The 25,884-nt window shown below is 35.1% G+C and overlaps 1 protein-coding gene across 11 annotated transcripts in view; it reads right to left on the bottom strand.

Annotated features, from left to right (window-relative positions):
• Positions 1-25,884, bottom strand: part of DOCK7 (dedicator of cytokinesis 7) — a 240,872-nt gene that overhangs the window by 89,750 nt on the left and 125,238 nt on the right. For 5 of the 11 annotated variants that reach the window (XM_054484551.2, XM_054484560.2, XM_063654806.1 and 2 more), the window contains 7 exons: positions 19,230-19,316; positions 16,592-16,823; positions 13,515-13,679; positions 10,438-10,607; positions 2,651-2,743; positions 1,354-1,443; positions 308-403 (listed from right to left, as the gene is read on the bottom strand). In XM_054484551.2, the coding sequence (XP_054340526.1) occupies positions 308-403; positions 1,354-1,443; positions 2,651-2,743; positions 10,438-10,607; positions 13,515-13,679; positions 16,592-16,823; positions 19,230-19,316 (933 nt within the window). The remainder of the gene's footprint in view (positions 1-307; positions 404-1,353; positions 1,444-2,650; positions 2,744-10,437; positions 10,608-13,514; positions 13,680-16,591; positions 16,824-19,229; positions 19,317-25,884) is intronic. The other 6 variants (XM_054484567.2, XM_054484572.2, XM_063654818.1 and 3 more) reach the window with 3 other exon arrangements.

The following is a 25,884-nucleotide window of genomic DNA, read 5'->3' as shown; positions in this document are numbered from 1 at the left end:
ATGATACACTTCATGTATAATGACTAGCAAAGAATGTATCACAAGTTTCCTTTGAAAATATAGCTAGCTTATGCAACCATCCCTGAGAAAATGAGTTAAAATGAGCCTCACTCTTTATAATTCCACCTAAACTGTGTTGAGTGTTCACAGTGTTTATTTAGAGATGTAACACATGTAATTTTGTCTTAGAGGCACGTGGAAAAGCATAAGATGTGCAACAGAAAAAGATTTCTAAGGTAACAAATGAGCTAGCATAAAATTGTTCACTAAGAAAAAATATTAAAGAACCTGCTCAGTTTTTGCTCACCATTAATTCAAAAAAGAACCAGGCTTGTTGCAAAGCTGATTCCCGAACGCTGCCACTGCAAACAACCCACTGCAAAGCCAGCTCCTCATGAAAAAGCTATCCAGAAGTAAATCCAAAGTTATTATAAAAGTCAAATCTGCTGATAACATAAACCAAATACTAATGCAAATACAAATGAAGATATAATGAGAATAAGCAAAATAAGGCACGTGAACCATTCAATGATGCACTGAAGACACCCATTAACAAAACGGCTATTTATGCATGTAAGACAGTGGTATGTGGAACAGCTGAAAAAATTACATGTTATCTTGCAGAAAAATGTAATTTTAAAAGGACAGGTAGAAGATAGCCTCCTAAATTGTACCTGCAAACAGAAACTAGACTAAAAACTTACAGTACAGTAACATTTTGTTTGTATCTTAAGCACATTTTTAAACATATGCAAATACATGCATGAACTTTGCTGGTACAATTTAGGAAATACATTTTAAAATTTAAACTTTGCTATGAGCCATTAATTTTCAAGTTTTCAGGTAAGGTCTTTTTAAAAAAAATAGCAGAAGATTTCTGCCTTATAATGGATATGCATACAAAGCATTTGCAAAGTAGTGTATATTAATATGAAAAAGGACTAACAAAACTGTGCATAAGGGAAGCAAATCAACATATCTTACTAAGAGTGACAATTTTTCTAACTCATCTTCCTTTCCCTGGAGATTTAAAACACAAAACAGAAGCAGTTACAGAAACAGAATTAAGAGTTGATACATTTTTTTGGTACTAAAATTTGATGATCAAATTTGAATTCACTAAATTCTAAAAATAGTCAGTTCCAAAGATATAAACATTATCATAATGTAAAAAAGTATACATTGACAAGATATGCCCCAAAAGGCATCAGACAAGCAACGCTTGTTCAGATATATTTTAAGCACAATGCAATTACTATAAGTATCTCATACTGGTTATGTAAAGAAATCTTACATCTATTTAATTGGTGAAATTATTTTCCCCCTCTATGAATTGTCTTCATATGAATCTACCTTTTTAGTTGGTAAGCGTCCCGTTAATGTTTGTAAGAAACTTGACGTCTCTGTGTGCGAAGACATACGATTACAACTTCGATCCATAGCCTATGGAGTGAAGATGAATGAATGACGAGATAACATTAACGTTTGCAGTGGATGACTTTGCAGCTGACGGATTATGTACAAGTTTAAAACAGAGTTTTATTATGGTTTCAAAAACCATCTATTTTATTGCTCATCTCATTTTCACCATGTTAAGCTGCTTTAATGACAATGCATAAATACTATCAAAATGGCTTCTATATATTTTTGGTCTTTAATTAAAGATGAGTATTTCAGTGATTATATAATATTCAGAGTGTTGCAAAGAATGAAACTTTTATCTGTGTGATCTATATACATGCACATATCTAGTAAAAATATATAAAAAGTAAAAACATACTTCTCAACTGGTCTCAGACCAAAAATCAGTAACTTTATATTAAATAAAGAAAAGAAAAAGTTTAGAATAATTTCTTTCAGTTTTTCATTATTATCAAAAACTACTATTCAGGTTTGTCATAAACGAAATCAAATATAAATCATTTACAATATTAGAAATGGAATTTAAAATTTTATTTAAGAACAGGATTTCCCTCCAAAGCCAACACAGATGAGAAGTATATTTTGAGATACCATGCAGTATTAGCTATCAAGCAACTAGTCTTAAGTAAGCAAAACCTAATTCAGCTAAGGTATAACAAATTTCATACTTTGCAACACAGTACAAATTAAAATGGATTTTTGCTTCTGGTATTGAGTCTTATAGCACGGGGATCATATACTGTTCACATTTAATTTCAACTTATTGCCAGTCTTTCTATTCGGTGATTAGGAAGAAAATAACAAGATAGTAAATGTTAAATGGAAATGATACAATAGTTACACTTTAAACCAAAAGCAAACAGAAAACTGTTGGGTTTTTTTCTCCACGTAAAAAATTTAAAAATTAAAAATTGCTATTAAAGACGTACTACCCCTAAAGAAGAAACTGTTATAAAAGCCATCAATTACATAAGCAGCAGGCACTGAAATATTGATAGGGTGTGTAAGGAAGAAAGAAGACAGAGATAGGAAATAGGAAAGAAGAACATTACTGGTGCAATTGGTGGTATTCATGCATAGTAGTTGGAAAATGTGCTAAGTAAACAAAAATACACACTTTTTAATGATTAAAAAAAGCAAGCCACTGAAATCATAGTATATACTAAAAAGTAATGTTCTAAAGGGAAACATCAGCAGCCAATAAAGAAACCTCTAATATAAACACCACCTGTGTTGATTCTGCACTTGGACTGGGGTTGGATCCCCATGGGGCAGCTTTTGGACCACCAGTGTTAACCCAGGAATTGGAGCGATCTAAACCCTAAGCATATAATAGAAAGCAGTTTGAAAGGAAAGAAATATTACATGTTGCATGCTATAAATTATTCTTAAAGAAATTCAGATCTTCTAATGCAAACATGTTTTTAATTAGTACTGTTAAAGCAACCAAAATTTGTAGGCACCTACAGAGTATTAGTTCATCAAAATTATCTTGTTATATAACACAATTTTAAAAAAAATCGCCAAGACCATTAAGTATAGTATTTAAGGTAATTTTTCTTTATGTAAAGGAATACTCTTGAAGTACCAATAACTAATGTTCCCATAGCACCACACCCCCAAACTTTCTTTAAAGATAGTACAAGTTAGCAACAGATAACCTCCTCTGTATCTAACTGAGGTTTAAAGGAAAAAATGGAAGAAAAACTCTCCATTCTTTGTTATAAACTTTAATTTCATTCCATCTCTCATCAACTGAAAACTACTATGCAGTGATACTCCATAATTCTATTTGAGCTTGCTACCACCTTCACTCTCTTTTAGGGACAGACAGGAGAAATGAAGTAAAAACTTAAGAAAAAAATGATACCTAATATTTACTCCTTCCTAATAATGGATTTGGAGCTGCACTTGTAATAATAATGGGCTACTATTTATTAATAAATATTATAAGGAAAAACATTATGCTGGGGCTGTCTATAGGAATTATATCTTCATCATCATCTTCATTAATTTAAAATTTCTTTAAGACACTACTAAAGTATATGTCCAGAAGTGAATTTATGTTTATTTCTGTCTGAAAGGGGTTACTGTGATTCCAGGTGAAGGAAACAGAGGCTTTTCTTCTATTTCCTAAAACTGACTGATGGTCAGAATCACTTGAGAAGCTTTATAAAATTCAGATCCTGGGCTCTATCTCTATAAATTCGATTCAGTAATTTGGACTGGGGACTTGAGAATCTAATAATTGGAAGTGAAGCAAGTTGTAAAAGATTTTCAAAGAATTATTAGGGTAAGAATAGCAAAGACAATCGAAGACAAGCTGATGTAAATGTATCAGGGCATGAGTACAGACCCAAACCAGAAACCACCAAAGGAAAGACAGGTAAAAGTGAAGAGTTGGAACAACTGTAATCAACTCTGTCTAGATATTAGTGTCATTTGGGAAGCTTAACAACAACAGTAACAAACAAATGTGCAGCGCCCTACCTTAAAACAATTAAATCAGAATTGCTGTGAGTGCGGCCCAGATATCAGTATTTTTTAAATACTTCAAGAGAAAATTTTAAAAAGAAAAGAAAGAAAAACTGCAACCCTCAAGGGCTTAGGTTTTAGGAGAATATTTCCTCCACCTTTTTTCATTTTTTCCAAAATATATAGAGAAGTTGAAATGATGGTACAATAATCACCCATTTCTCATCATTTTTGACAGTGATTGTCTAATATGGGAGTTAAGGTTCCAATCCAGGCTCTCCTGCTTACTAGCTGTAAAATTTAAGATAAATTACTTAATTTCTTTTTCAATTTCTTATCTATAAAATAAAAATGATGAGAGTGTCTCCCTTCATATGGTAAGAATAAAATTAAATAATGGAAGTAAATTACTAAGTTCAATGCCTTGAATATAGTAAACTCTCAAAAACAGTATTATAAAAATTTCCCATACATATTTTTCTTAAAATGCTTTCTATCAAAGTAAATTAGACAATATCAAAATACTAGTAAAATTATGCAATCAGATTTGTTTAAAATAAAATATCCGCCTTCTCAGAATCCTATTATAATATTTCAAATAAAAGCAAACCAAAAGCCTTATGTTTTTCATAGAAGTTAAAATAAAGTTTTCATTAGTCTCCAAAATTATGTCCAAGCCCAAAATTATGTCTTTTTTGTATAAAAGTGTAAAGTTCTTCCTACCATATTCAATTTTTATAGTCACTACTCATGTTACAAAAATAACAAAACACGAGCATTTGATTTTTGCAAAATTATAACTGTCCTCTTTTTTCTCATGAATTTCCACAAAAAGAATAAGGACTTTGCTGTACTCTTAAATTCACTTAACTTACTGTTTAATAATTTCATTTAAAACTACAATATATGATAATCGCTAATACGAGAATAAAAAAATCTTTGTGCTATAAATTATATTTATATACACAATACTGATGTTCTGAACAGTTATAATTACACTAGTCAAAACTAACTATTTAAAGAAAACTTGTGGCCAGTTATTTGGCAAAGCAAGTAAATTCCATAATTCAGGTGTTATAAAGCTAAGAATTATATCAAACAGCCCATATTTAAGCAAACTTATCACTTATATTTAATATAATAACTTTATGTTTACTGATTTCCAACAAACATGGAACAGATTAATCAAATGTGTGCCCACGTGTATGTAAGTGTGAGGTTTTTTTTGCCAAACCCCAATAACACTATTGATTTCTTCCCTTACATATAGATAAGATCCTTGAGCAAGGTCCATACTATATTTGATATGACATCAACACTTGTGGTATATTACAAAGATTTTGCTTCATATCCACAAGTCCTCAGCATAGTGCCTAGCACACAGTAAGCTCTCAGTGTTTTAGAAATTAAAAAAATAGATGATATATGAGAAAGAAACGTATCAATGCAAAATTCCACTGACATTTGATAAAAAGCAATAAAGTTCAGACCTGATGTAACCATGTATTTACATAACTGAATGTTAAAAGACTATTGCTGGAATTAAGAAAGCACAGCTAGTTTTGGCAATATAAGTATGAAGAAGTCTCACAAATATTTTCACATTTACATTACAGCCACAGGAGTAATAAAAGCCTGTTCAGGTTATATAAATATTCTTAAATTTTAGGAGTTCTGTATTTTATACTGGGGAATAAAATATAACCAAAACTTTCATAAAGTCAAATCTCTGCAGATCTTTAAATACATAATTAATCCCAATAGTAAGAGGGCAAACAAAAGCATAATTCTGTTCTTAAACAAGTGATCTAGTCCTGTGGTGTTAACTCATACTAACATTTCTTCATTGGATAAATATCTACTGAGCACCTTGAATAAGTTAGACATTACAGGTGCCTTGGAACAAATATTCCCTGCCACGATTAAGTTTACACTCTGTTAAAGGGAGATAAACACTAAAAAAAAAATCAACAAAGGAATACCTAATTCATATGCTACATTAAAAGGTAGCAAATGTCAGACAAAAAAAAAAAAAGACAAAAAACAGAATAAGGGGATTAGAAGGCTGAGGACACAGCCACTGGTTACACATTTAAATAAGATAATCAGAGTCAACCTCACTGAGAAGGTGGCCTTCAGAGTAAAGACTTAAAGGACTGAGAGAATAAGTCATTAGAAGATTATGCTCAGAGGAATGACATAATGACTTAATTTTTGTGTGTGTCTTAAGTCTTTTTTTTTTTTTTGAGACAGAGTCTAGCTCTGTTGCCCAGGCTGGAGTGCAATGGCGCGATCTTGGCTCACCACAACCTCCGCCTCCTGGGTTCAAGTGATTCTCCTGCCTCAGCCTCCTGAGTAGCTGGGATTACAGGCATGCACCACCACACCCGGCTAATTTTTCTATTTTTAGTAGAGACGGGGTTTCTCCATGTTGGTCAGGCTGGTCTCGAACTCCCAACCTCAGGTGATCCACCTGCCTCGCCCTCCCAAACTGCTCGGATTACGGGCGTGAGCCACCACGCCCGGCCATGTCTTAAGTCTTTAAAGCAACATTCTGGTTGCTATGTTGTGAACAGAGCATAGGGTAGAAGTAGGGAAACCATCTTTAAAGCTAGTACATTAGTTCTGGGAGAGATGATGGTTGCTCAGACCAAGATGGTAGTAATGGAGATGGAAAGAAGTGTCTCTACCTTTCATGTATATCCAAATCTGAACAAAACTATTTAGAAAAAGCAGTTGAGTTTAGAACTCCAGAGAGAGATCTGTACTGGAAATATAATTTTGGGAATCATTAGCATAACATTTATGTGGTATTTAAAGCCATGGAACCTCATAAGCTCACCAAGGTAGAGTGTAGAGAGAAGACAAGAGAAGAGAAATAAGGACAGAGGCCTGAAACACATCCAGATAAAGAGATCAGAAAAGGAAGAATCCACAAAGACTGAAAAGGTATAATCAGTAAACCAAGAGGGAAACCAACAGAATGTAGTACCCTGGAAGCCAAATGAATAGAATAAATCCCAGAGAAAAAAAAAATTTAACTGTGTGAAAAGCTGCTGGCAGGTAAAAGTAAGCTGAGTTCTGAAAACTAACCACTGGATTTAGCAACATGAAGGGTGCTGGTGACATTAACAAGGACAGTTTTGGTGGAAAATGGGAGGAATATTTGACTGAAGTAGAGATGATAGAAGTAAAAGAACTGCAGATAGCAAGTAAAGAAAATTCTTAAGGAATTCTACTATGAAAGGTAGCACAGAAATAGCAAGTAAGGTAGCAGCTGAAATACTAGAGAATAATTACTATAATTTTTATTTTTATTTAATTTTTGTGGGTACATAGTAGACATATGTATTTATGGTTTACATGAGATATTTTGATAAAGGTGTATCATGTGTACTAATCACATCAGGATGAGTGGGGTATCCATCACCCCAAGCATTTATCCTTTGTGATACAAAGAATCAAATTATACACTTCTAGTTATTTTTAAATAACTAAATAATAAACAATATTTACCTATTTAATTATACAAATCACCCTGTTGTGCTATCAAATACTAGATCTTATGCACTCTTTCTAATTATTTTCCTGTACCTATTAACTATCTCCATTTACCTCCCAACACCCACTGCCCCTTCCCAGTCTTCGGTAACTATTATTCTACTCTCCATCTCCATGAGTTCAGTTGTTTTAATTTTTACCTTCTACAAATAAGTGAGAACCTGTGAAGCTTGTCTTTCTGTGCCTGGTTTATTTCACTTAATGTAATGATCTCCATTTCCATCCTTGTTGTTGCAAATGACAGGCATTCTTTTTTATGAGTGAATAGTATGCCATTGTATATATGTACCACATTTTGTTTATCCAGTCATCTGCTGATGGACACTTAGATTGCTTTCAAATGAGAGGAATTATTTTTTCAAAATGAGAAAAACAATAGCATGCCTGTATGTGAATGGGAATGATTCAGTATTTAGGGAGAAACTGATGATGTGGAAGAGATATGGAAAAACTGGTGGAGTGTAGATCTTGAGCAGGTGAGACCAGATGAGAGCTTGAGTGAAAGAAATTAATTTAGAAAAATAAATAGCTCATCTATTCATTTTTAATACAGAAGAGTATTAGGCAGTAGATAGTAGATGGTAATAGGTAGCTAGATAGGATGGTAAAAGTTTATCAAAGTTTTCTTCTGATGGTTTCAGTTGTCTCAATGAAATGGGAGATAAAATGAGAAAAGGAATGAGGGGAGAGGTGTTAGGAGGTTTGAGGTAATGAAAGAAGGAATTAAATCATTTCCTGGGAGAACAGGAAAGTGATGGAGATACAGAAATGCAGTATAATTGCCCAATAGCATTAAGGGCTCTTTTGAGGTTTATTTCAAATGAGACCAATCACCATGGTATTTCTCAAGACATGTTTAGCTGCACAGATGTTGACATGGCATAGGCAGTCAATTGGGTTTAACTATGGTTTCAGGTTTGGGAAAGATAAGGGAACTGAGGTTTGATTATAATTGGAGTAATTTTTTTTTTTTTTTTTGAAATAGAGTTTCACACTCTTGTCTCGCAGGCTGGAGTGCAATGGTGAGATCTCAGCTCCCTGCAACCTCCGTCTCCCAGGTTCAAGCGATTCACCTACCTCAGCCTCCCGAGTAGCCGGGATTACAGGCATCTGCCACCATGCCTGGCTAATTTTTGTATTTTTAGTAGAGGCGAGGTTTCACCATGTTGGCCAGGCTGGTTTTGAACTCCTGACCTCAGGTGATCTGCCCGCCTTGGCCTCCCGAAGTGCTGGGATTACAGGCATAAGCCACCACACCCAGCCTGATGGGAATAATTATAATGATTGCCCATAGACATTAAGCTGGCTAAGGAAGAAGAGAGAACATTAAGCGGGTGAGGCACAGTAAAAAGGTTGGAGGATCAAGATTAGAGATTGCAAAGGAGTAGATAAACTGTTAAGTTGAGGTACTACAAGAAAAACAAGACATAACAGAGAACAAAATACATGAAATTGAGATTGTGAAAATTAAAGTTATTGGTAATGACAAGATTGCAGGGGTGTCCAATCTTTTGGCTTCCCTGGGCCATACTGGAAGAAGAATTGTCTTGGGCCACACATAAAATACACTAACATTAATGACAGCTGATGAGCTTACAAAAAAAAAAAAAAAATCCCCAAAAGAAACTCATAATGTTTTAAGAAAGTTTACAAATTTGTGCTGAGCTGCACTCAAAGCTGTCCTGGGCCACATGTGGCCTGCAGGCCACAGGTTGAACAAGTTTGATATAAAGGAAGACCATGACTGAGGTGGAGTGGAAAACAAGATCATCTAAACAAGAGTTTCTTGAACTGCCAGGTCAATAAAATAAGAAAAAATGAAGGGTAGCTATAAATAAACTTTAGATTCCTTATAATTTTGAGATAAAATTATATATATTATTAGTGATTATGACTAAATAATTCAATAGGAAGGTAGCTATAAAAAATTTTGCAATAAAAAGAAAACAACATAAAAGCTATGTAAATACTTGATTAGGACAAGGCTGACAAATTCTCATCTTGCAATGGCTTCCTAAGAAACTACCTTGTATTTATATATTTGTATATATTTTCATATATATTTTAAAAATCATTGATCCATTTAAAGGACATCTTGAAAAAAGGCAAAAAATCATTACATATATATATAGGCCACCTCTTTGTTCTAAATCTTGAGTTTATAATCTATTAAACATAAAAGAAATAACTCTAGAATTATGCTAAATGAGTCCTAATGTAAATCTTACAAAAATTAAGAGACAGTTTAAAAGAACCTTAAGGAAATGCTGTCTATAGCTTCTTTTCTTTAGGAAAGTTTCTGAAAATCCAAAAATCAAACTTATTCTATGAAGACCTATGCAGTATATAAATATACAGTATATAAATGCTAAGTACTACCTGTATTACAATAAAATATAATCAATAATGAAAACAGGAATAAAAAACCTGAGTTCTTTTCTTAAACATGGAAATAAATGTGTGTGTGGGGTGGGGGAAGTGTTCTCTTTTTGCAGCTGCCATAGTACTCAGGTTACTCTGCAGTATCCCTTATAAATAACTCTGAATATCACTCTTTCTAGTTTACAAAAATGGAAAATTGTTTAATCACTGTTCTGGATATTTTTTGGAGAAGAGGATCTCATGACTTAAATCAATGATGACATCTCTCTTCTACATATCAGTCACACAGATTTATTTTAATTCTACATGAAATCAATCTAGCCATTTTTGACATGATAGAGTATCAGACCAACAACAATAAGTTATATGCAACTAGTGATCCCAGACAAATTTTAGAATTTTTAGTGGAGTAGTTTGTAAGAGCAAGCATATTTAACAGAAAAATAAAACAGTGTTTACTGATAGAACAGAAATGTACAATTCCTTGCTAATTCCTAACTTACATACATCTCAAAATTCAGAATACATTACAACTGGATATTTCTCGTTTGTTCACAAAACAAAAAGCAAATTTATAGATGCATGTCTTCAGTTTACCTTACTCCCGATGATTGATCGAACTTCATCATCTGGTGACGTGGGAGTCCCAGATATATCTGGATTGCTATTACTAAGGCTTCGAGAACGATTTAAATTAAGGCTTGCAGGTCTCACCGCAGATCTAGCCATTGTGGCATAATGCACTGATCCTCCCAAACCCCCAGGACCTAGAGTTGCATATGAAATAGCACATAATTAAAGAAAATTAGTCAGGAAAGGATCTGAAAAAAATCTCTGCCACTTTAGAAAATTCCACAAAGATCATGAATTGCTTTGGTTTCCAAATAAAAAATATACTTTTTTTTTTTTTTTTTTTTTTTGAGACAGAGTCTCGCTTTGTTGCCAGGCTGGAGTGCAGTGGCTTGATCTTGGCTCACTGCAATCTCCGCCTCCCGGGTTCAAGCAATTCTCCTGCCTCAGCCTCCCAAGTAGCGGGGACTACAGGTGCGTGCCACCACGCCCAGCTAATTTTTGTATTTTTAGTAGAGATGAAGTTTCACCATGTTGGCCAGGATGGTCTCAATCTCTTGACCTCGTGATCTGCCTGAAGAGGCAGGGTCTTCTAAATAAAAAGTATTTATATATATATATATATATATATATACACATATATATATATTTTTTTTTTTTAAACAGGCAGGTGCCATTTTTTTTTTTATTAAGAGGCAGCACTGGAGTGCAGCAGTGAGACCACAGTTCACTATAACCTTGGACTCCTGGACTCCCACCTCAGCCTTCTGAGTAGCTAGGACTACAGGCACACACCACCATGCCCGGGTAAATTTCTCTCTCTTTTTTTTTGTAGAGACGGGGTCTTGCTATGTTGCCCAGGCTGGTTTTGAACTCCTGGCCTCAAGCAATCCTCCTCTCTTGGCCTCCTTGAAGCACTGGGAAATGTTTTTTTTAGAAAGAAAGAAAATAAAAACACTCAAGAACTAATGATTGCTGTACAAAGATACTCTATTTTACGGCAGTTTATAAAACCATATGAACTATAAATAAAATCGTTATCTCTTCAGTGTTTCTATAATTGTATATTACACATACAATAAAAACCAAAATTAATAGGAAACACACACACACACACACACACACACACACACACACACACACACACACACAGCCCTTTCACTTCGGTATAGTTGGTATTTCAGACCCAAGATGCTCCAGCTGGTGTTTCTTCCCACCTCTCCTGCTCTACCCCTTGACAGTCACTAGAGAGAGTGCCAATTTATTGCTAACATCTCTTAAATTAAACTATGTTTTATTTCTCTACCTTCATTATTGCTAACATCTTTTAAATGACAGCATGTTTTATTTCTCTGTCTTCATCAGTGACAATGTGAATAACAAAATAGTATCTTTATGATATACATACAAAAAACTAAAGATAATTTTCAGATCCAAAGTGATAAAAAAGCAAAGGCAGCTGGGCGCGGTGGCTCACGCCTGTAATCCCAGCACTTTGGGAGGCCGAGGCAGGCGGATCACGAGGTCAGGAGACTGAGACCATCCTGGCTAACACAGTGAAATCCCGTCTCTACTAAAAATACAAATACAAAAAATTAGCTGGGCGTGGTGGCAGGCACCTGTAGTCCCAGCTACTCGAGAGGCTGAGGCAGGAGAATGGCGTGAACCTGGGAAGCGGAGCTTGCAGTGAGCCAATATTGCGCCACTGCACTCCAGCCTGGGCGACAGAGCGAGACTCCATCTCAAAAAAAAAAAAAAAAAAAAAAAAAAAAAAAAAAAAGCAATGGCTCCCTTTTTGCCTGACTAAAATCAAGCCTAACATCATCTTCCAACCTGTCTTTTATTTTTAAAATAAAACATCCAGGAATTATAGTGTTAATTTATCTTCATCTTTCTGAATGTCATATTTGCAAATGATATTAATACATACCTGTTGCCTAATTAATTCATACAATCTTTCAGGTCAGCATGTTAAAAAAAAAGATGCTTTGCAAAATCTGTGGAATTCTAATAGCGTACTGAATAAAACAGTAAATGGAGGAGCACTGTAGATATTACATAATCACTCACACATTCATGTCAAGTGGTATAATTTTAAAAATTAAGATAGGAAATTATAAACCAGAATATAAATGTCAATTGCTTTTCTTTTTGCAATTAAGTAAAGAAATAAATTGGGCTAAAACTTAAAATCAGGCTACTATTATGTCTAGTTTTCATAACGAATGTCACAATTATTAGTCACTGTTATCAATGTCAACATTGCCAAAAGCTGATAAAGGGCACTTGCCATTATCATTACTGTCATACAGACATATATGTGAGTAGGTTAAATGATATGCACAACATAATCATTAGTTAGTTAAATGAACAACTAAAGGATTATTCACACTAAGACATCTCCCACCATTACCTCCACTATCACCAGTGGTACACAAAAGACAATAACAAATCGAGTCTCCAATACTCAGAAAGGTTATACTATTTCACTGACCACAAAGAGATCAGAACTCTTCTAGAGAACAATCTTCTATATCACTGTAGGTTTCAAAGAGTTTTCAGGAAACTACCGAGCCACCACATTTCTCCTTTAATGCCCAACAGCACTCTGAATGACAAATACAAGATTCTATTTTTCTTGTCTTTTTTATGTTTAAAAGACAGGATCTCACTCTGTTGCCCAGCTGGAGTGCACTGGCAAGATCATAGCTCACTCTGGCCTCAAATTCCTGGGCTCATGAGATCCTCGCACCTCAGCCACCTAAACAGCTGGGATTACAGGGGCAAGCAATTCCTTATCTTAACAAGGAATGATAAAATGCTTCCAGAGACAAAGTTATTTTCAAAGTTCATTTCCAAAAATTAACTCAACCAAGAACTCTAATTCAAACTAAAGCAAACTGTATAAAAAAAGATGTCTAAAAATGTAACTTATTTATCTCTTTAACTTCAGCACCTAGGCACAGTGAATGGTACTTAGCAGATGTTCAATAAATGTTTGCCATTGAATAAATGGATCACAGTATGGACTACAAAATTATCTCAATACTGACATGAACATATAATTTATGAAAGACAGCTTCATAGTAAAAAGAATAAAATACCTGGTGATGATGAATTAGGGTAAGTATTTGGTAGGCGGAAAACATAATGAATATATGATGCAAGAAGGCTGTTTCTGCCATGCTGGTCATGATTTCCTTCCAAGTTTTTGTGAAGTCGATTTATAATTGATGCCATGGCTTCAAAAGATGCTTGACCTAGGTTAACTTTTCAGAAAGAAGTATGTACCTTTGCTTTAACGTTTTTTAGACTGTAAATTCCACGAAGATCAACGTTTTGTCATCTTTACATACTTTAAGTATAGTGACTACACAGTAAGTTTATAAAGATGATTACTATTTGATATTGACTTTTAATGACATGTTGCATTAGCTGAGCCAAAAATACTTCTCTGAACAAAATGAGAATGAAAATTATATGGGTTTGATTAGTCAAAAAAGAAAACAATGCTCAACAGATATGTTATTTAGTAAAACAATACAAAGTACATGAGAAGAAAGAAAATACATCGTGTGTAATACCTTAAGAAGCAATTTCTCATTTTAAAGATTACTCCAAAATTTAAATAGCATACAAGGGCATATATTACTTTTGTTTAAAAAAATCAACAACAAAATAGATTATTGAAAATATTAACAGTATAATAAGAAAATAGTGAATAAGCAACTTGATTGGAATGAGTGAATCTGTAAAATGATTAGAAGGAAAAAAAAAAAAAAGAGGGGGCTAGAAAAACAGGTTGAGGTAAGACTACAGCATTTTAAATCCCAGGCTAAGCAATACCTACTCAGTCACTCAAGTCAGTATGTAACAATAATTTTACAAAAATTGGGGAATTGTGATAAATTGCACACTGAATAAATGGGTAAACTGAACAGTCACTTTGAGCAATACGATCTTAGATTCTATAATTTATTTAACCAAGACAGCAAACTATGAAGAGATAATGAGGCCAATTAAGTTTTCCCAAAAGTAGAATAATCAGATAAAATGGTCATTTAGGAAGATTAATCTATATATACTGAACTACAGGGGAAAGAGACCAGAGACAAAAACCTGAGTGAAGTTAAGTGATCCTACCTGTGTTTCTGGTTAATCCTTTTCCTTTTTCTTACAGTAGCTACTCCAAGTTACCAGAATCCTTCTCAAAACTAAGGTCCTCCTAATCCCTCCTTAGCAAATCTTACCTTCTACCTCACAGAAGAAATGTATAAAGCATGAAAGTTCTCATGTTTTTCTTTTTCTTTTCTTTTTTTTTTTATTTTTTAGAGATGGGGTCTTGCTATGTTGACCAGGCTGGTCTGGAACTCCTAGCCTCAAGCAATCCTCCCATCTTGGCCTCCCAAAGTGCTGGGATTATAGTTGTGAGCTACCACACCTGGCCAAAAGTCCTCATATTTTTCTACAAATTTATCAGAATCTGAAATTACTTTATCTCCTCTCCAAAGGAAGTAGTGCCCTCTCCTATGTAAGAGTGATCTATCACCTTTACTCTTGTCTCACAGAATTACTTCATTAATTAACCTCTTTTCTCCCCATATATTTTTCTCCCTTCTCCCATTTGAGCATGTTTAGATGCTGATTTCTCTCAGCATATAAACATGCTAAAATGTCTCCACTCTTTTGCCCTTCTCAACCCTGCTTTCTCTTCTAACTTAACTTCTTAAACAGTAGTATAGCTTCTTGTATTTATTTTATCATCTATTTGCTTCTTAATTCCCTGTAATCTGGCTTCTACCTTCACTTAGACTAAAATTACTGATGTAATTTCACGAGTAGACATTTCTCAAGTATACTAGATAAGAGAGAGAGGGACTCTGAAACCAGTTTGAATCTTGGCTCTCAAACATAAATAAAGCACATAGCATTATTCCTGGTACACAGTAAATGCTATGCTAGTGTTTGCAATTACTGTTATTACTATTATTTTACTTATATATTTCTGTAACTGTACACTCTATGATCTCACAATCCATTCTCTCTTCTCCATCCCATTGTCACCTATGTTTTAACAGGAACTCATCATTTTTTGTATGAAATTCCACAAGACTCCTAATTTGTCTCCCGGCCTGTAGGTTTTCCCACTTTTAACTCATTTCTACATAGCATAGCCATCTTTTTCTAGTCAAACTTGGTCATGTTACTTCTCTAATTAAGACCAGATCCTTCAAAGGCTATTTATTCCCTACAGAAAAAGTCCCAATTTCCTAAAGTGTGGAAGACCCAACTTCATCTCCCACTCTCCATATTACCTCTAATCAATCCTCCAATTTAAAACTAATTACTTAAAATTCCTCCCCCAAATTCATTCTGAGTTCATTATGTCTGTGTACTATGTACATGCTGTTTCATGCTGTTTAATCTCCTTGGAATAATATTTACCTGTCAGACTCCTATTCATCTTTAAATACTCAACCCAGGAATTATTTCTACTTATAAATCTCCCCTAAAAAAACTCAAATAATTGAATATTCCTCTCCTTTGTGCCACTAGTCAAACATAAAAATTCTGTCTGGTTAGCTGAAATTTCTTTCAACTTCCCTGCAGGATTTGGGTGAAAGCTGTTGGTAAAAAAATAAGGAGTTAACCCTGAAAAACGATGGGAATGAAGAACACCTTTCCTTCCAGAATTATAGAAAATAAAAAGAGAATACAGAGACTAAGCAAATGAAGGAAAGAAGAGCTACATTAAGTGGAGGATAGCAGGTGAATGAAAATGTAGAGTAGGTAGATTATACATCCTGTAAAATACAACATGATTAACCTGTTTGCCTGTTTTCTTAACTAGTCTGTGAGATGTTCAAGTCAGGAACCATGCCCTGAACAGTGCCTATCAGTGTCAGGTACATAGTAAGTGCTTAATAAATATTTGGTAAATAAATAAATAAATTTGTTTCTATAATTTGAGTATATGCCTATAGAACACATTTTATAAAAACAAAATAAAAGTTATCATTTTCTGGCATTATAAACAAGTAAATAACATCTTCCACTCCAAATCAAATATAGTCCTTATATATAGCAAATAGAAATCATGGTTTTTGGTTTTTTTTTAAACAAAATTTAGAAATGTCAAGTTATAAATTTCATGTCTCATCCCCAAACAAAAGTAAATTACCTATTTGGCCAGCAATGACAGGAGGTCTAATAACTAAAAGTATCAGTTTATCTAGCAGAAGATGAAGAAATCGGACCACTGGTTCCAACTGGGATGAATTCAGTGCTGAAATACTGCTCTTCAATTCATTTTCTAAGTTATTTTCCATGATTCGCATGTCCCCAATTCGGACTGGGAACATGTGTTCATCCAGAGCATTGACCAGAGCAAAAAATTTGTCAAGATAAGGATCCTAAAACAAAGAATAAACAAAAGCACTAAACACTTATAACTTTGTAAATTTCCCAATTCTAAAGGACCATGGACCACAAACATGTCATATTACTTGATAACACTAAAAAGTTCATGTAGGTATACAAACATTGTTTCCAATTAAACAAATCTATTTTCATTTATCATTACAAAATGATCACTTCAAATACTATTAGTTACTTAAGAAAACTACTGATACTAATTAAGATTTTTTTTTTTTTAGTTTTAGTTTGCTCTATTAGTTTGAAGTTCAATTATTGCGGCAGGCATATTAGTAACCTACTTTTGTCCATTATTAATTTATTGTCTTTCAGCTCCAAAGCCTTTGGATATAAGGCAAACTCATCGCCAAATCTTATAATACTGGAGTCATTCTTTTACTGGAGACTACCTGTGTAGTTCTAAATAAAATCTATATACTACCAACTTTCTTCCTAAAGACAGCACAGAGGTGCTGTATCTTCTTATTTTCCCCTACCTCACTGTGCAGAAAATAATTAACATAGTGGGCTTAAGACAGCTATTCTTTGAAAGTCCTGTTTACAAGTTTGGCCTTGGGCTAATTACTGGGAACTTGGATTTCAGGGGGGTTCCCATTGACAGAGATGGCTCACTGTGCCTAAAACGTTTGTGCAAAACAATATGGTATAAGCTGAACACTCACTTTCCTTCTGGGAATCTGTAATTTTGGTACATGTTAGGCAAAGGGTGCCTATGTGACAAGCCCCTAGTAAAAACCCTGGGAATTGAGTCTGTACTGAACTTCTGTGGCACACAACATTTCACATATGTTGTTTCAACTTGCCCCATGTGATTCCACTGGGAGAGGACTTTTGGAAGCTTACTTCTTGTTTCCTCTGGACTTCACCCCATGAGCCTTTTCCCTTTGCGAATTCTGCTTTTCATTCTTTCACTAAAATAAATCATAGCTCTGAGTATGACTATATGCTGAGTCCTGTAAGTCCTCCTAGCAAATCACTGAACCTGAGATGGCTTTGGGAAGTCCCTCTACACCACCCTTTCCGTGTATAGGTTAGTGAAGCCCTGAATTTCATTTTAAATACTTGCTTCTTCTCCCTCTACATATTCTCCATGGAAAATCCCATTTACCAATATAGTTTCAGCTATCACATTTATTCTGTTACCTCCAAACCCAAACTTCAAACTAATTACAACCACCTACAGGACATCTCCATCTGAAGTACATAGGCACTTCAAACTCAACAGGTTCAAAAATAAACTCACAGGCACCATAACTGCTTCCCCTTAGCATGGTCCCAAAAGTACTTCTCTCATATTCTCTATTTAGGGTAGAAATTACCATCCACCTGGACTCTATGGCATTCAAGGTCCTTCACAATCTATTACCAGCCTTCTATCCTTATGTATCATGATTTCCTATGCACTTTAAACTATTTTCACACCAGGTTACCTAATGGTCCTTAGACTACTGTAACTCTGTACTTGCTACTCATTATCTGAGTTGTCCACTCTCCCTTTCTCTGAGTAGCAAATGGCTACTTATAAATGCAACATCTCAGTCCCTAGCAGAACAGATAACTCTTCCCTCTGTACCTCAAAGAATTTAGTTAATATATGTAACACTGTACTAATTTTATCATACTTTTTACACTTTCCCATATTACACTGTAAGGTTCTTGAAGGAAAAGCTCTTTCCTCAACAGGTAACATCACTGATCTCATGGAACTTACCATCTAATGTGGGAAAGAAACAATAAACAAATGTGTATGTATGTGTGTTATATACACACACACAAACAGAAAGAGTGACAGAGTCAAAGCGCAACAGAGAAGCTGGGCGTAGGCAGTAGTAAGTGCAGGGTAAGATGACATACAGTAATGAGGCTGCTATGTTTTAAAGAGTAACCAAGGAAGGCCTCTCTGAGGGGAAGAGAAACTCTAATTCATAAGTCAAATGAATACCAGGAGGAAAAGCATTCCAGGCAGAGAAAGAGGATGTATAAAACCTATTAGAACTTGGTATATTCCAAAAATAAGGAATTTGGAACAAATGATCCCTAAAAACTCTTTCCATTTGAAATACTCAAGTCTATGAGAAATAAAGTGAGCTGATGATGGTTTCTCAATTCTAATTATTCTGCCATGTACCAGAAACTTAGAAAAAACATGAAGTCAACGACATTCTGAAACAAAAATGTTTGCTTTTGTTGACATTCAATGACATTTTGTTGATTCTTTTTTAAAAAATCTTGTAAATACTTTATGTTTTTAACTGACATATATTCTCATAAATATGACAGCAATGACAGATTTATGACAGGTAACAAAACTGACATCACAAGTATTAGATATTATGTTCAATTTATTTAAGTGAAATTTGATAATAAAAATTATTAAAACTCACTTGTGTATGGACAGATGAAACAGCAACAACTTCAACATTAAAAACACCTTTGTGATTATCTACCCATTTCATGCCAGGTAGAGGAACCTGTAAGATATTAAATATAATGATCACAGATGCTTAAGTAGATTATGAATTCTGAAAATAAATAAAAATTACAATATCCCAATGAGAAAAATATTGTGAAAATATATTTTTACTCACTGTAAATAAATTAAGAGCTTCTATATTTCATTTTTATTTCAAAATTAAGCAATGTTTTCTACAAAAGAACTAAAAGTCTCCAGGAGCAAAAAGCATAAAATAATACACACAAAATTTCTATCTTCCCAGAGATATATCCCCTTATATCATTCTAAACCTTCATCTATGTACATATATTTTATACACATTTGTATATACTTAATACCAAACATTTTGAAACCAGTTTTTCATTTATTACATTGTGAATCTCTTTTCATGTCAATAAATTCAAATTTACAATATCATTTTAATGGCTTATAATATTTCATTTTAAACATTCCTATTATATTTTAATTGGGTCCTAAAATATTTGCAAGCAAAAGAAGCCTGTTGGTTTAAGGATCCAAAAACTTTTTTTTTTTTTTTTTTAAATAGAGTCTCGCTCTGTCACCCAGGCCGGAGTGCAGTGGCATGATTTCGGCTCACTGCAATCTCCGCCTCCCAGGTTCAAAGGATTCTCCTGCCTCAGCCTCCCGAGTAGCTGGGACACGCCCAGCTAATTTTTGTATTTTTAGTAGAGACAGAGTTTCACCATGCTGGCCAGGCTGGCCTTGAACTCTTGACCTCAGGTGATCTGCTTGCCTTGGCCTCCCAAGGTGCTGGGATTACAAGTGAAAGCCACCATGCCAGGCCGAAAACATTTTTTCAGAAGTAAATTGCTAGGAATGTCAAATTTATTTCATAAAAAATAACTTTTAAAAGTACATAAATTCTCTCTATTCCTCCTGCTAAGTACAGCTAAAAACTCTGAAACCTGACATATAAATGAACATAAAGACTCTGAAAGGTAGAGAGAAAAAAGATGATAGGCTAGAGATCTCAGGATGCAAGAAACGACAAGGCAGCATTTCCTGGGTTTTACTGTTGCCTCACATATCCTGGACTGAGTGCTAGAGAGGATGGCAACCCAGAAACGCCAAAAGAAGTGGAGAAACAAAGCCCCAAGAAAAGCCTGCTCTCTCTGGCCAAAGACAATAATATTCCAGCTAGTTACAAGGGAACAAATCTTGGCCCCACTCTCGCCTCCCTACACTGAATGGAGAGCCTAGGCAGCCACCCTTAGCAGCCTGAAATGAGGTACCCCTCTCCCCAACTCATGCCACACACATTGGGGTGCTATCAAAGAAGACAGAGTTGAGAATCTGTCCCTCGCCTGGTGATAACAAGCCCCCAACCAACAGAGGTGACAGTAGAGGCCATGTGGAGCAGTAACAAGGTGCCCCCCTCCCTCACAACCAGGAAGGGGTCAGCAAAGGGCTCGTGGGGAACCTGAAATTCCACCTTCACCCAGTAATGAGCCCCCTCACTGGATCCACCTCACTGGATCCACCCTAGAAATGGGTGGGTAATGTGGACCTTCACCTCTACCTGACAGCAGCACCTCCGGCCCCCACTGCTAAAACAGAGTATTTCAGTAAGATCTAGAGTCGCATGGTAACTATAATGTACTGGATGTAATTAAAAATTATTCATCCTATCAATACTAGGAAACTCTCAACTGAAATGAGAAAAGACAATCATCAGACACTAATACTAAGGTGACATAGGTGTTAGATAGACCCGACAAGGACTTTAAAGCAGGTATCATTAAAAATGTTTCAACAAGCAATTATGAATATCTTTTAAACAAATGAAAAAAGACTCACCAAAACAAAAAAAAAAGAAAAATACAAGAGATTTCTTTCCTATGGTTTTATCATTTTTTATCATGTATAGAAAATAAAACCAAATAAATTCAAATCCCCATTACCAAATTTCAACACTAATTAGATAAGAAATTCAACATCTATGACAGGATCAAATTCACACACAACAATGTTAACCCTGAATGTAAACGGGCTAAATGCCTCAATTAAAAGACACAGACTGGCAAACTAGATAAAGAGTCAAGACCCATCGGTGTGCTGTATTCAGGAGACCCACCTCATGGCCAAAGGCACACATAGGCTCAAAATAAAGGGATGGAGGAATATTTACCAAGCAAAAGGAAAGCAAAAAAAAAAAAAAAAAAAAAAAAAAGCAGGGGTTGTAATCCTAGTCTCTGATAAAACAGACTTTAAACCAACAAAGATCAACAGAGACAAAGAAAGGCATTACATAATGGTAAAGGGATCAATGCAATAACAAGAGCTAACTAACCTAAATATATATGCACCCGATAGAAGAGCACCCAGATTCATAAAGCAAGTTATTAGAGACCTACAAAGACAATCAGACTCCCACACAATAACAGTGGGAGACTTTAACACCCCACTGTCAATATTAGATCAACAAGACAGAAAATTAACAAGGGTGTTCAGGACTTGAACTCAGCTCTGGACCAAGTGGACCTAATAGACATCTACAGAACTCTCCACAACAAATCAACAGAATATACATTCTTCTCAGCACCTCAACACACTTATTCTAAAATTGACCACATAATTCGAAGTAAAACACTCCTCAGCAAAGGCAAAAGAAAGGAAATCATAACAGTCTCTCAGACCACAGTGCAATCAAATTAGAACTCAGGATTAAGAAACTCACTCAACTACATGGAAACTGAACAACTTGCTCCTGAATGACTACAGGGTAAATAATGAAAGGAAGGCAGAAATAGATGTTCCTTGAAACCAATGAGAACAAAGACACAACGTACCAGAATCTCTGGGACACATTTAAAGCAGTGTGGAGAGGGAAATTTATAGCACTAAATGACCACAAGAGAAAGCAGGAAAGATCTAAAATTGACACCCTAACATCACAATTAAAAGAACTAGAGAAGCAAGAGCAAATAAAGTCAAAAGCTAGCAGAAGACAAGAAATAACTAAGATCAGAGCAGAACTGAAGGAGACAGAGTCATGAAAAACCCTTCAAAAAAATCAATGAATCCAGGAGCTGGTTTTTTGAAAAGATCAACAAAATAGACCACTAGCCAGACTAGTAAAGAACAAAAGAGAGATGAATCAAATAGATGCAATAAAAAATGATAAAGGGGATATCACCACTGATCCAACAGAAATACAAAATGCCATCAGGGAATACTATAAACACCTCTATGCAAATAAACTAGAAAATCTAAAAGAAATGAATAAATTCCTGGATACATACACCCTCCCAAGTCTAAACCAGGAAGAAGTTGAATCCCTGAACAGACCAATATTCAAGTTCTGAAATTGAGGCAGTAATTAATAGCCTACCAACAAAAAAAGTCCAGGACCAGATGGATTCATAGCTGAATTCTACCAGAGGTACAAAGAAGAGCTGGTACCATTCCTTCTGAAACTATTCCAAACAACAGAAAAAGAGGGACTCCTCCCTAACTCATTTTATGAGGCCAGCATCATCCTGATACCAAAACCTGGCAGAGACACAACAAAAAAAGAAAATTTTCTTTTCAAAAGAAAAGAAAATATCCCTGATCAACATCGATGTGAAAATCCTCAATAAAATACTGGCAAACCGAATGCAGCAGCACATCAAAAAGCTTATCCACCAAGATTAAGTCAGCTTCATCCCTGGGATGCAAGGTTGGTTCAACATACACAAATAAATAAATGTAATCCATTACATAAACAGAACCAGTGACAAAAACCACATGATTATCTCAATAGATGCAGAGAAGGCCTTCAACAAAATTCAACACCCCTTCATGCTAAAAACTCTCAATAAATTAGGTATTGATGGAACATATCTCAAAATAATAAGACCTATTTAAGACAAACCCACAGCCAATACTATACTGAATAGGCGAAAACTGGAAGCATCCCCTCTGAAAACTGGCACAAGAAAAGGATGCCCTCTCTCACCACTCCCATTCAACACAGTATTGGAAGTTCTGGCTAGGGCAATCAGGCAAGAAAAGAAATAAAGGTATTCAAATAGGAAAAGAGGAAGTCAAATTTGTCTCTGCAGATGACATGATTGTATATTTAGAAAACCCCATTGTCTCAGCCCAAAATCTCCTTAAGCTAATAAGCAACTTCAGCAAAGTATCAGGATACAAAATCAATGTGCAAAAATCACAAGCATTCCTATACACCAATAACAGGCAGAGAGCCAAATCATGAGTGAACTCCCATTCACAATTGCTACAAAGAGAATAAAATACCCAGTAATACAATTTACAAGGGGTATGAAGGACCTCTTCAAAGAGAACTACAAATTACTGCTCAAGGAAATAAGAAAGGACACAAATAAATGTAAAAACATTCCATGCTCATGGATAGGAAGAATCAATATCAGGAAAATGGCCATACTGCCCAAAGTAATTTATAGATTCAATGCCATCCCCATCAAGCTACCATTGACTTTCTTCAGAGAACTGGAAAAACTAAACTTCATATGGAACCAAAAAAGAGCCCGCAGAGCCAAGATAATCATAAGCAAAAAGAACAAAGCCGGAGGCATCACACTACCTGACTTCAAACTATACTACGAGGCTACAGTAACCAAAACAGCATGGTACTGGTACCAAAACAGACACACAGACCAAGGGAACAGAACAGAGAGGCCTCAGAAATAACACCACACATCTACAACCATATGATCTTTGACAAACCTGACAAAAACAAGCAATGGGGAAAACTGGTGTTGGGAAAACTAGCTAGTCATATGCAGAAAACTGAAACTGGACCCTTCCTTACACCTTAAACAAAAATTAACTCAGGATGGATTAAAAACTTAAACATAAGACCTAACATCATAAAAATCCTAGAAGAAAACCTAGGCAATACCATTCAGGACATAGGCATGGGCAAACACTTCATGTCTAAAACACCAAAAGCAATGGCAACAAAAGCCAAAATTGACAAATGGGATCTAATTAAACTAAAGAGCTTCTGGACAGCAAAAGAAACTATCATCAGAGTGAACAGGCAACCTACAAAATGGGAGAAAATTTTTGCAATCTATCTATCTGACAAAGGGCTAATAACCAGAACTACAAAGAACTTAAATAAATTTACAAGAAAAAAATAAACAATCCCATCAAAAAGTGGGCAAAGGGTATGAATAGACACTTCTCAAAAAAAGACATTTATGCAGCCAACAAACATATGGAAAAAAAGCTCATCATCACTGATCAATAGAGAAATGCAAATCAAAACCACAATGAGATACCATCTCACACCAGTTAGAATGGCGATCATTAAAAAGTCCGAAAGCAACAGATGCTGGAGAGGATGTGGAGAAATAGGAACACTTTTACACTGTTGGTGGGAGTGTAAATTAGTTCAACCATTGTGGAAGTCAGTGTAGCAATTCCTGAAGGATCTAGAACTAGAAATACCATTTGACCCTGCAATCCCATTACTGGGTATATACCCAAAGAATTATAAATTATTCTACTATAAAGACACATGTGCACATATGTTTACTGCAGCACTATTCACAATAGCAAAGACTTGGAACCAACCCAAATGCCCATCAATGATAGACTGGAGAAAGAAAATGTGGCACATATACACCATGGAATACTATGCAGCCATAAAAAAGGATGAATTCATGTCCTTTGCAGGGACATGGATGAAGCTGGAAACCATCATACTCAGCAAACTAACTCAAGAACAGAAAACCAAACACCACATGTTCTCACTCATAAGTGGGAGCTGAACAATGAGAACACATGGACACAGGGAGGGGAACATCACACACTGGGGCCTGTCGGGGGGTGGGGGGCTAGGGGAGGGACAGCACTAGGAGAAATACCTAACGTAGGTGACAAGTTTATGGGTGCAACAAACCTCCATGGCACGTGTATATCTATGTAACAAAACTGCACGTTCTGCACATGTACCCCAGAACTTAAAGTATCATAAAAATAAATAAATAAAAAGAAATTCAACATCTCTGAGGCAAAAAATAAAGATTTTGAAACATTTTTGAAAAAAAAAACCAGCAGAGTAAGTTGAAACCCATCAAAGCAATAAACACTATTAGCTCTTTCAATCTAAAACACTTGTTTTCAGCTTTTTAAAATTTCTTTAAACGTAACAGTTCTCTTCAGCTCTAAAACAAGTGGACCTGACAGATATCTACAGAACTCTCCAACCCAAAACAACAGAATATACAATCTTCTCAGTGTCACATTGCATTTAGTCTAAAACTGATCACATAATTGGAAGTAAAACACTCCTCAGCAAATGCAAAATAACTGAAATAATAACAAACAGTCTCTCAGACCACAGAGAAATTAAATTAGAACTCAAGATTAAGAAACTCACTCAAAACCACACAACTACATGGAAATTGAACAACTTGCTCCTGAATGACTGCTGGGTAAATAATGAAATTAGGACAGAAATCAAGAAGTTCTTTGAAACTAATGAGAACAAAAAGACAATGTACCAGAATCTCTGGGATGCAGCTAAAGCAGTGTTAACAGGGAAATTTATAGCACTAAATGCCCACATTAAAAAGCTAGAAAGATTT

Source organism: Pongo pygmaeus, chromosome 1 (assembly GCF_028885625.2).
Source record: "Pongo pygmaeus isolate AG05252 chromosome 1, NHGRI_mPonPyg2-v2.0_pri, whole genome shotgun sequence".
Classification (NCBI taxonomy): domain Eukaryota; kingdom Metazoa; phylum Chordata; class Mammalia; order Primates; family Hominidae; genus Pongo; species Pongo pygmaeus.
The sequence above is the reverse complement of the archived record's forward strand: the minus strand, read 5'-3'. Positions and strand labels throughout refer to the sequence as shown.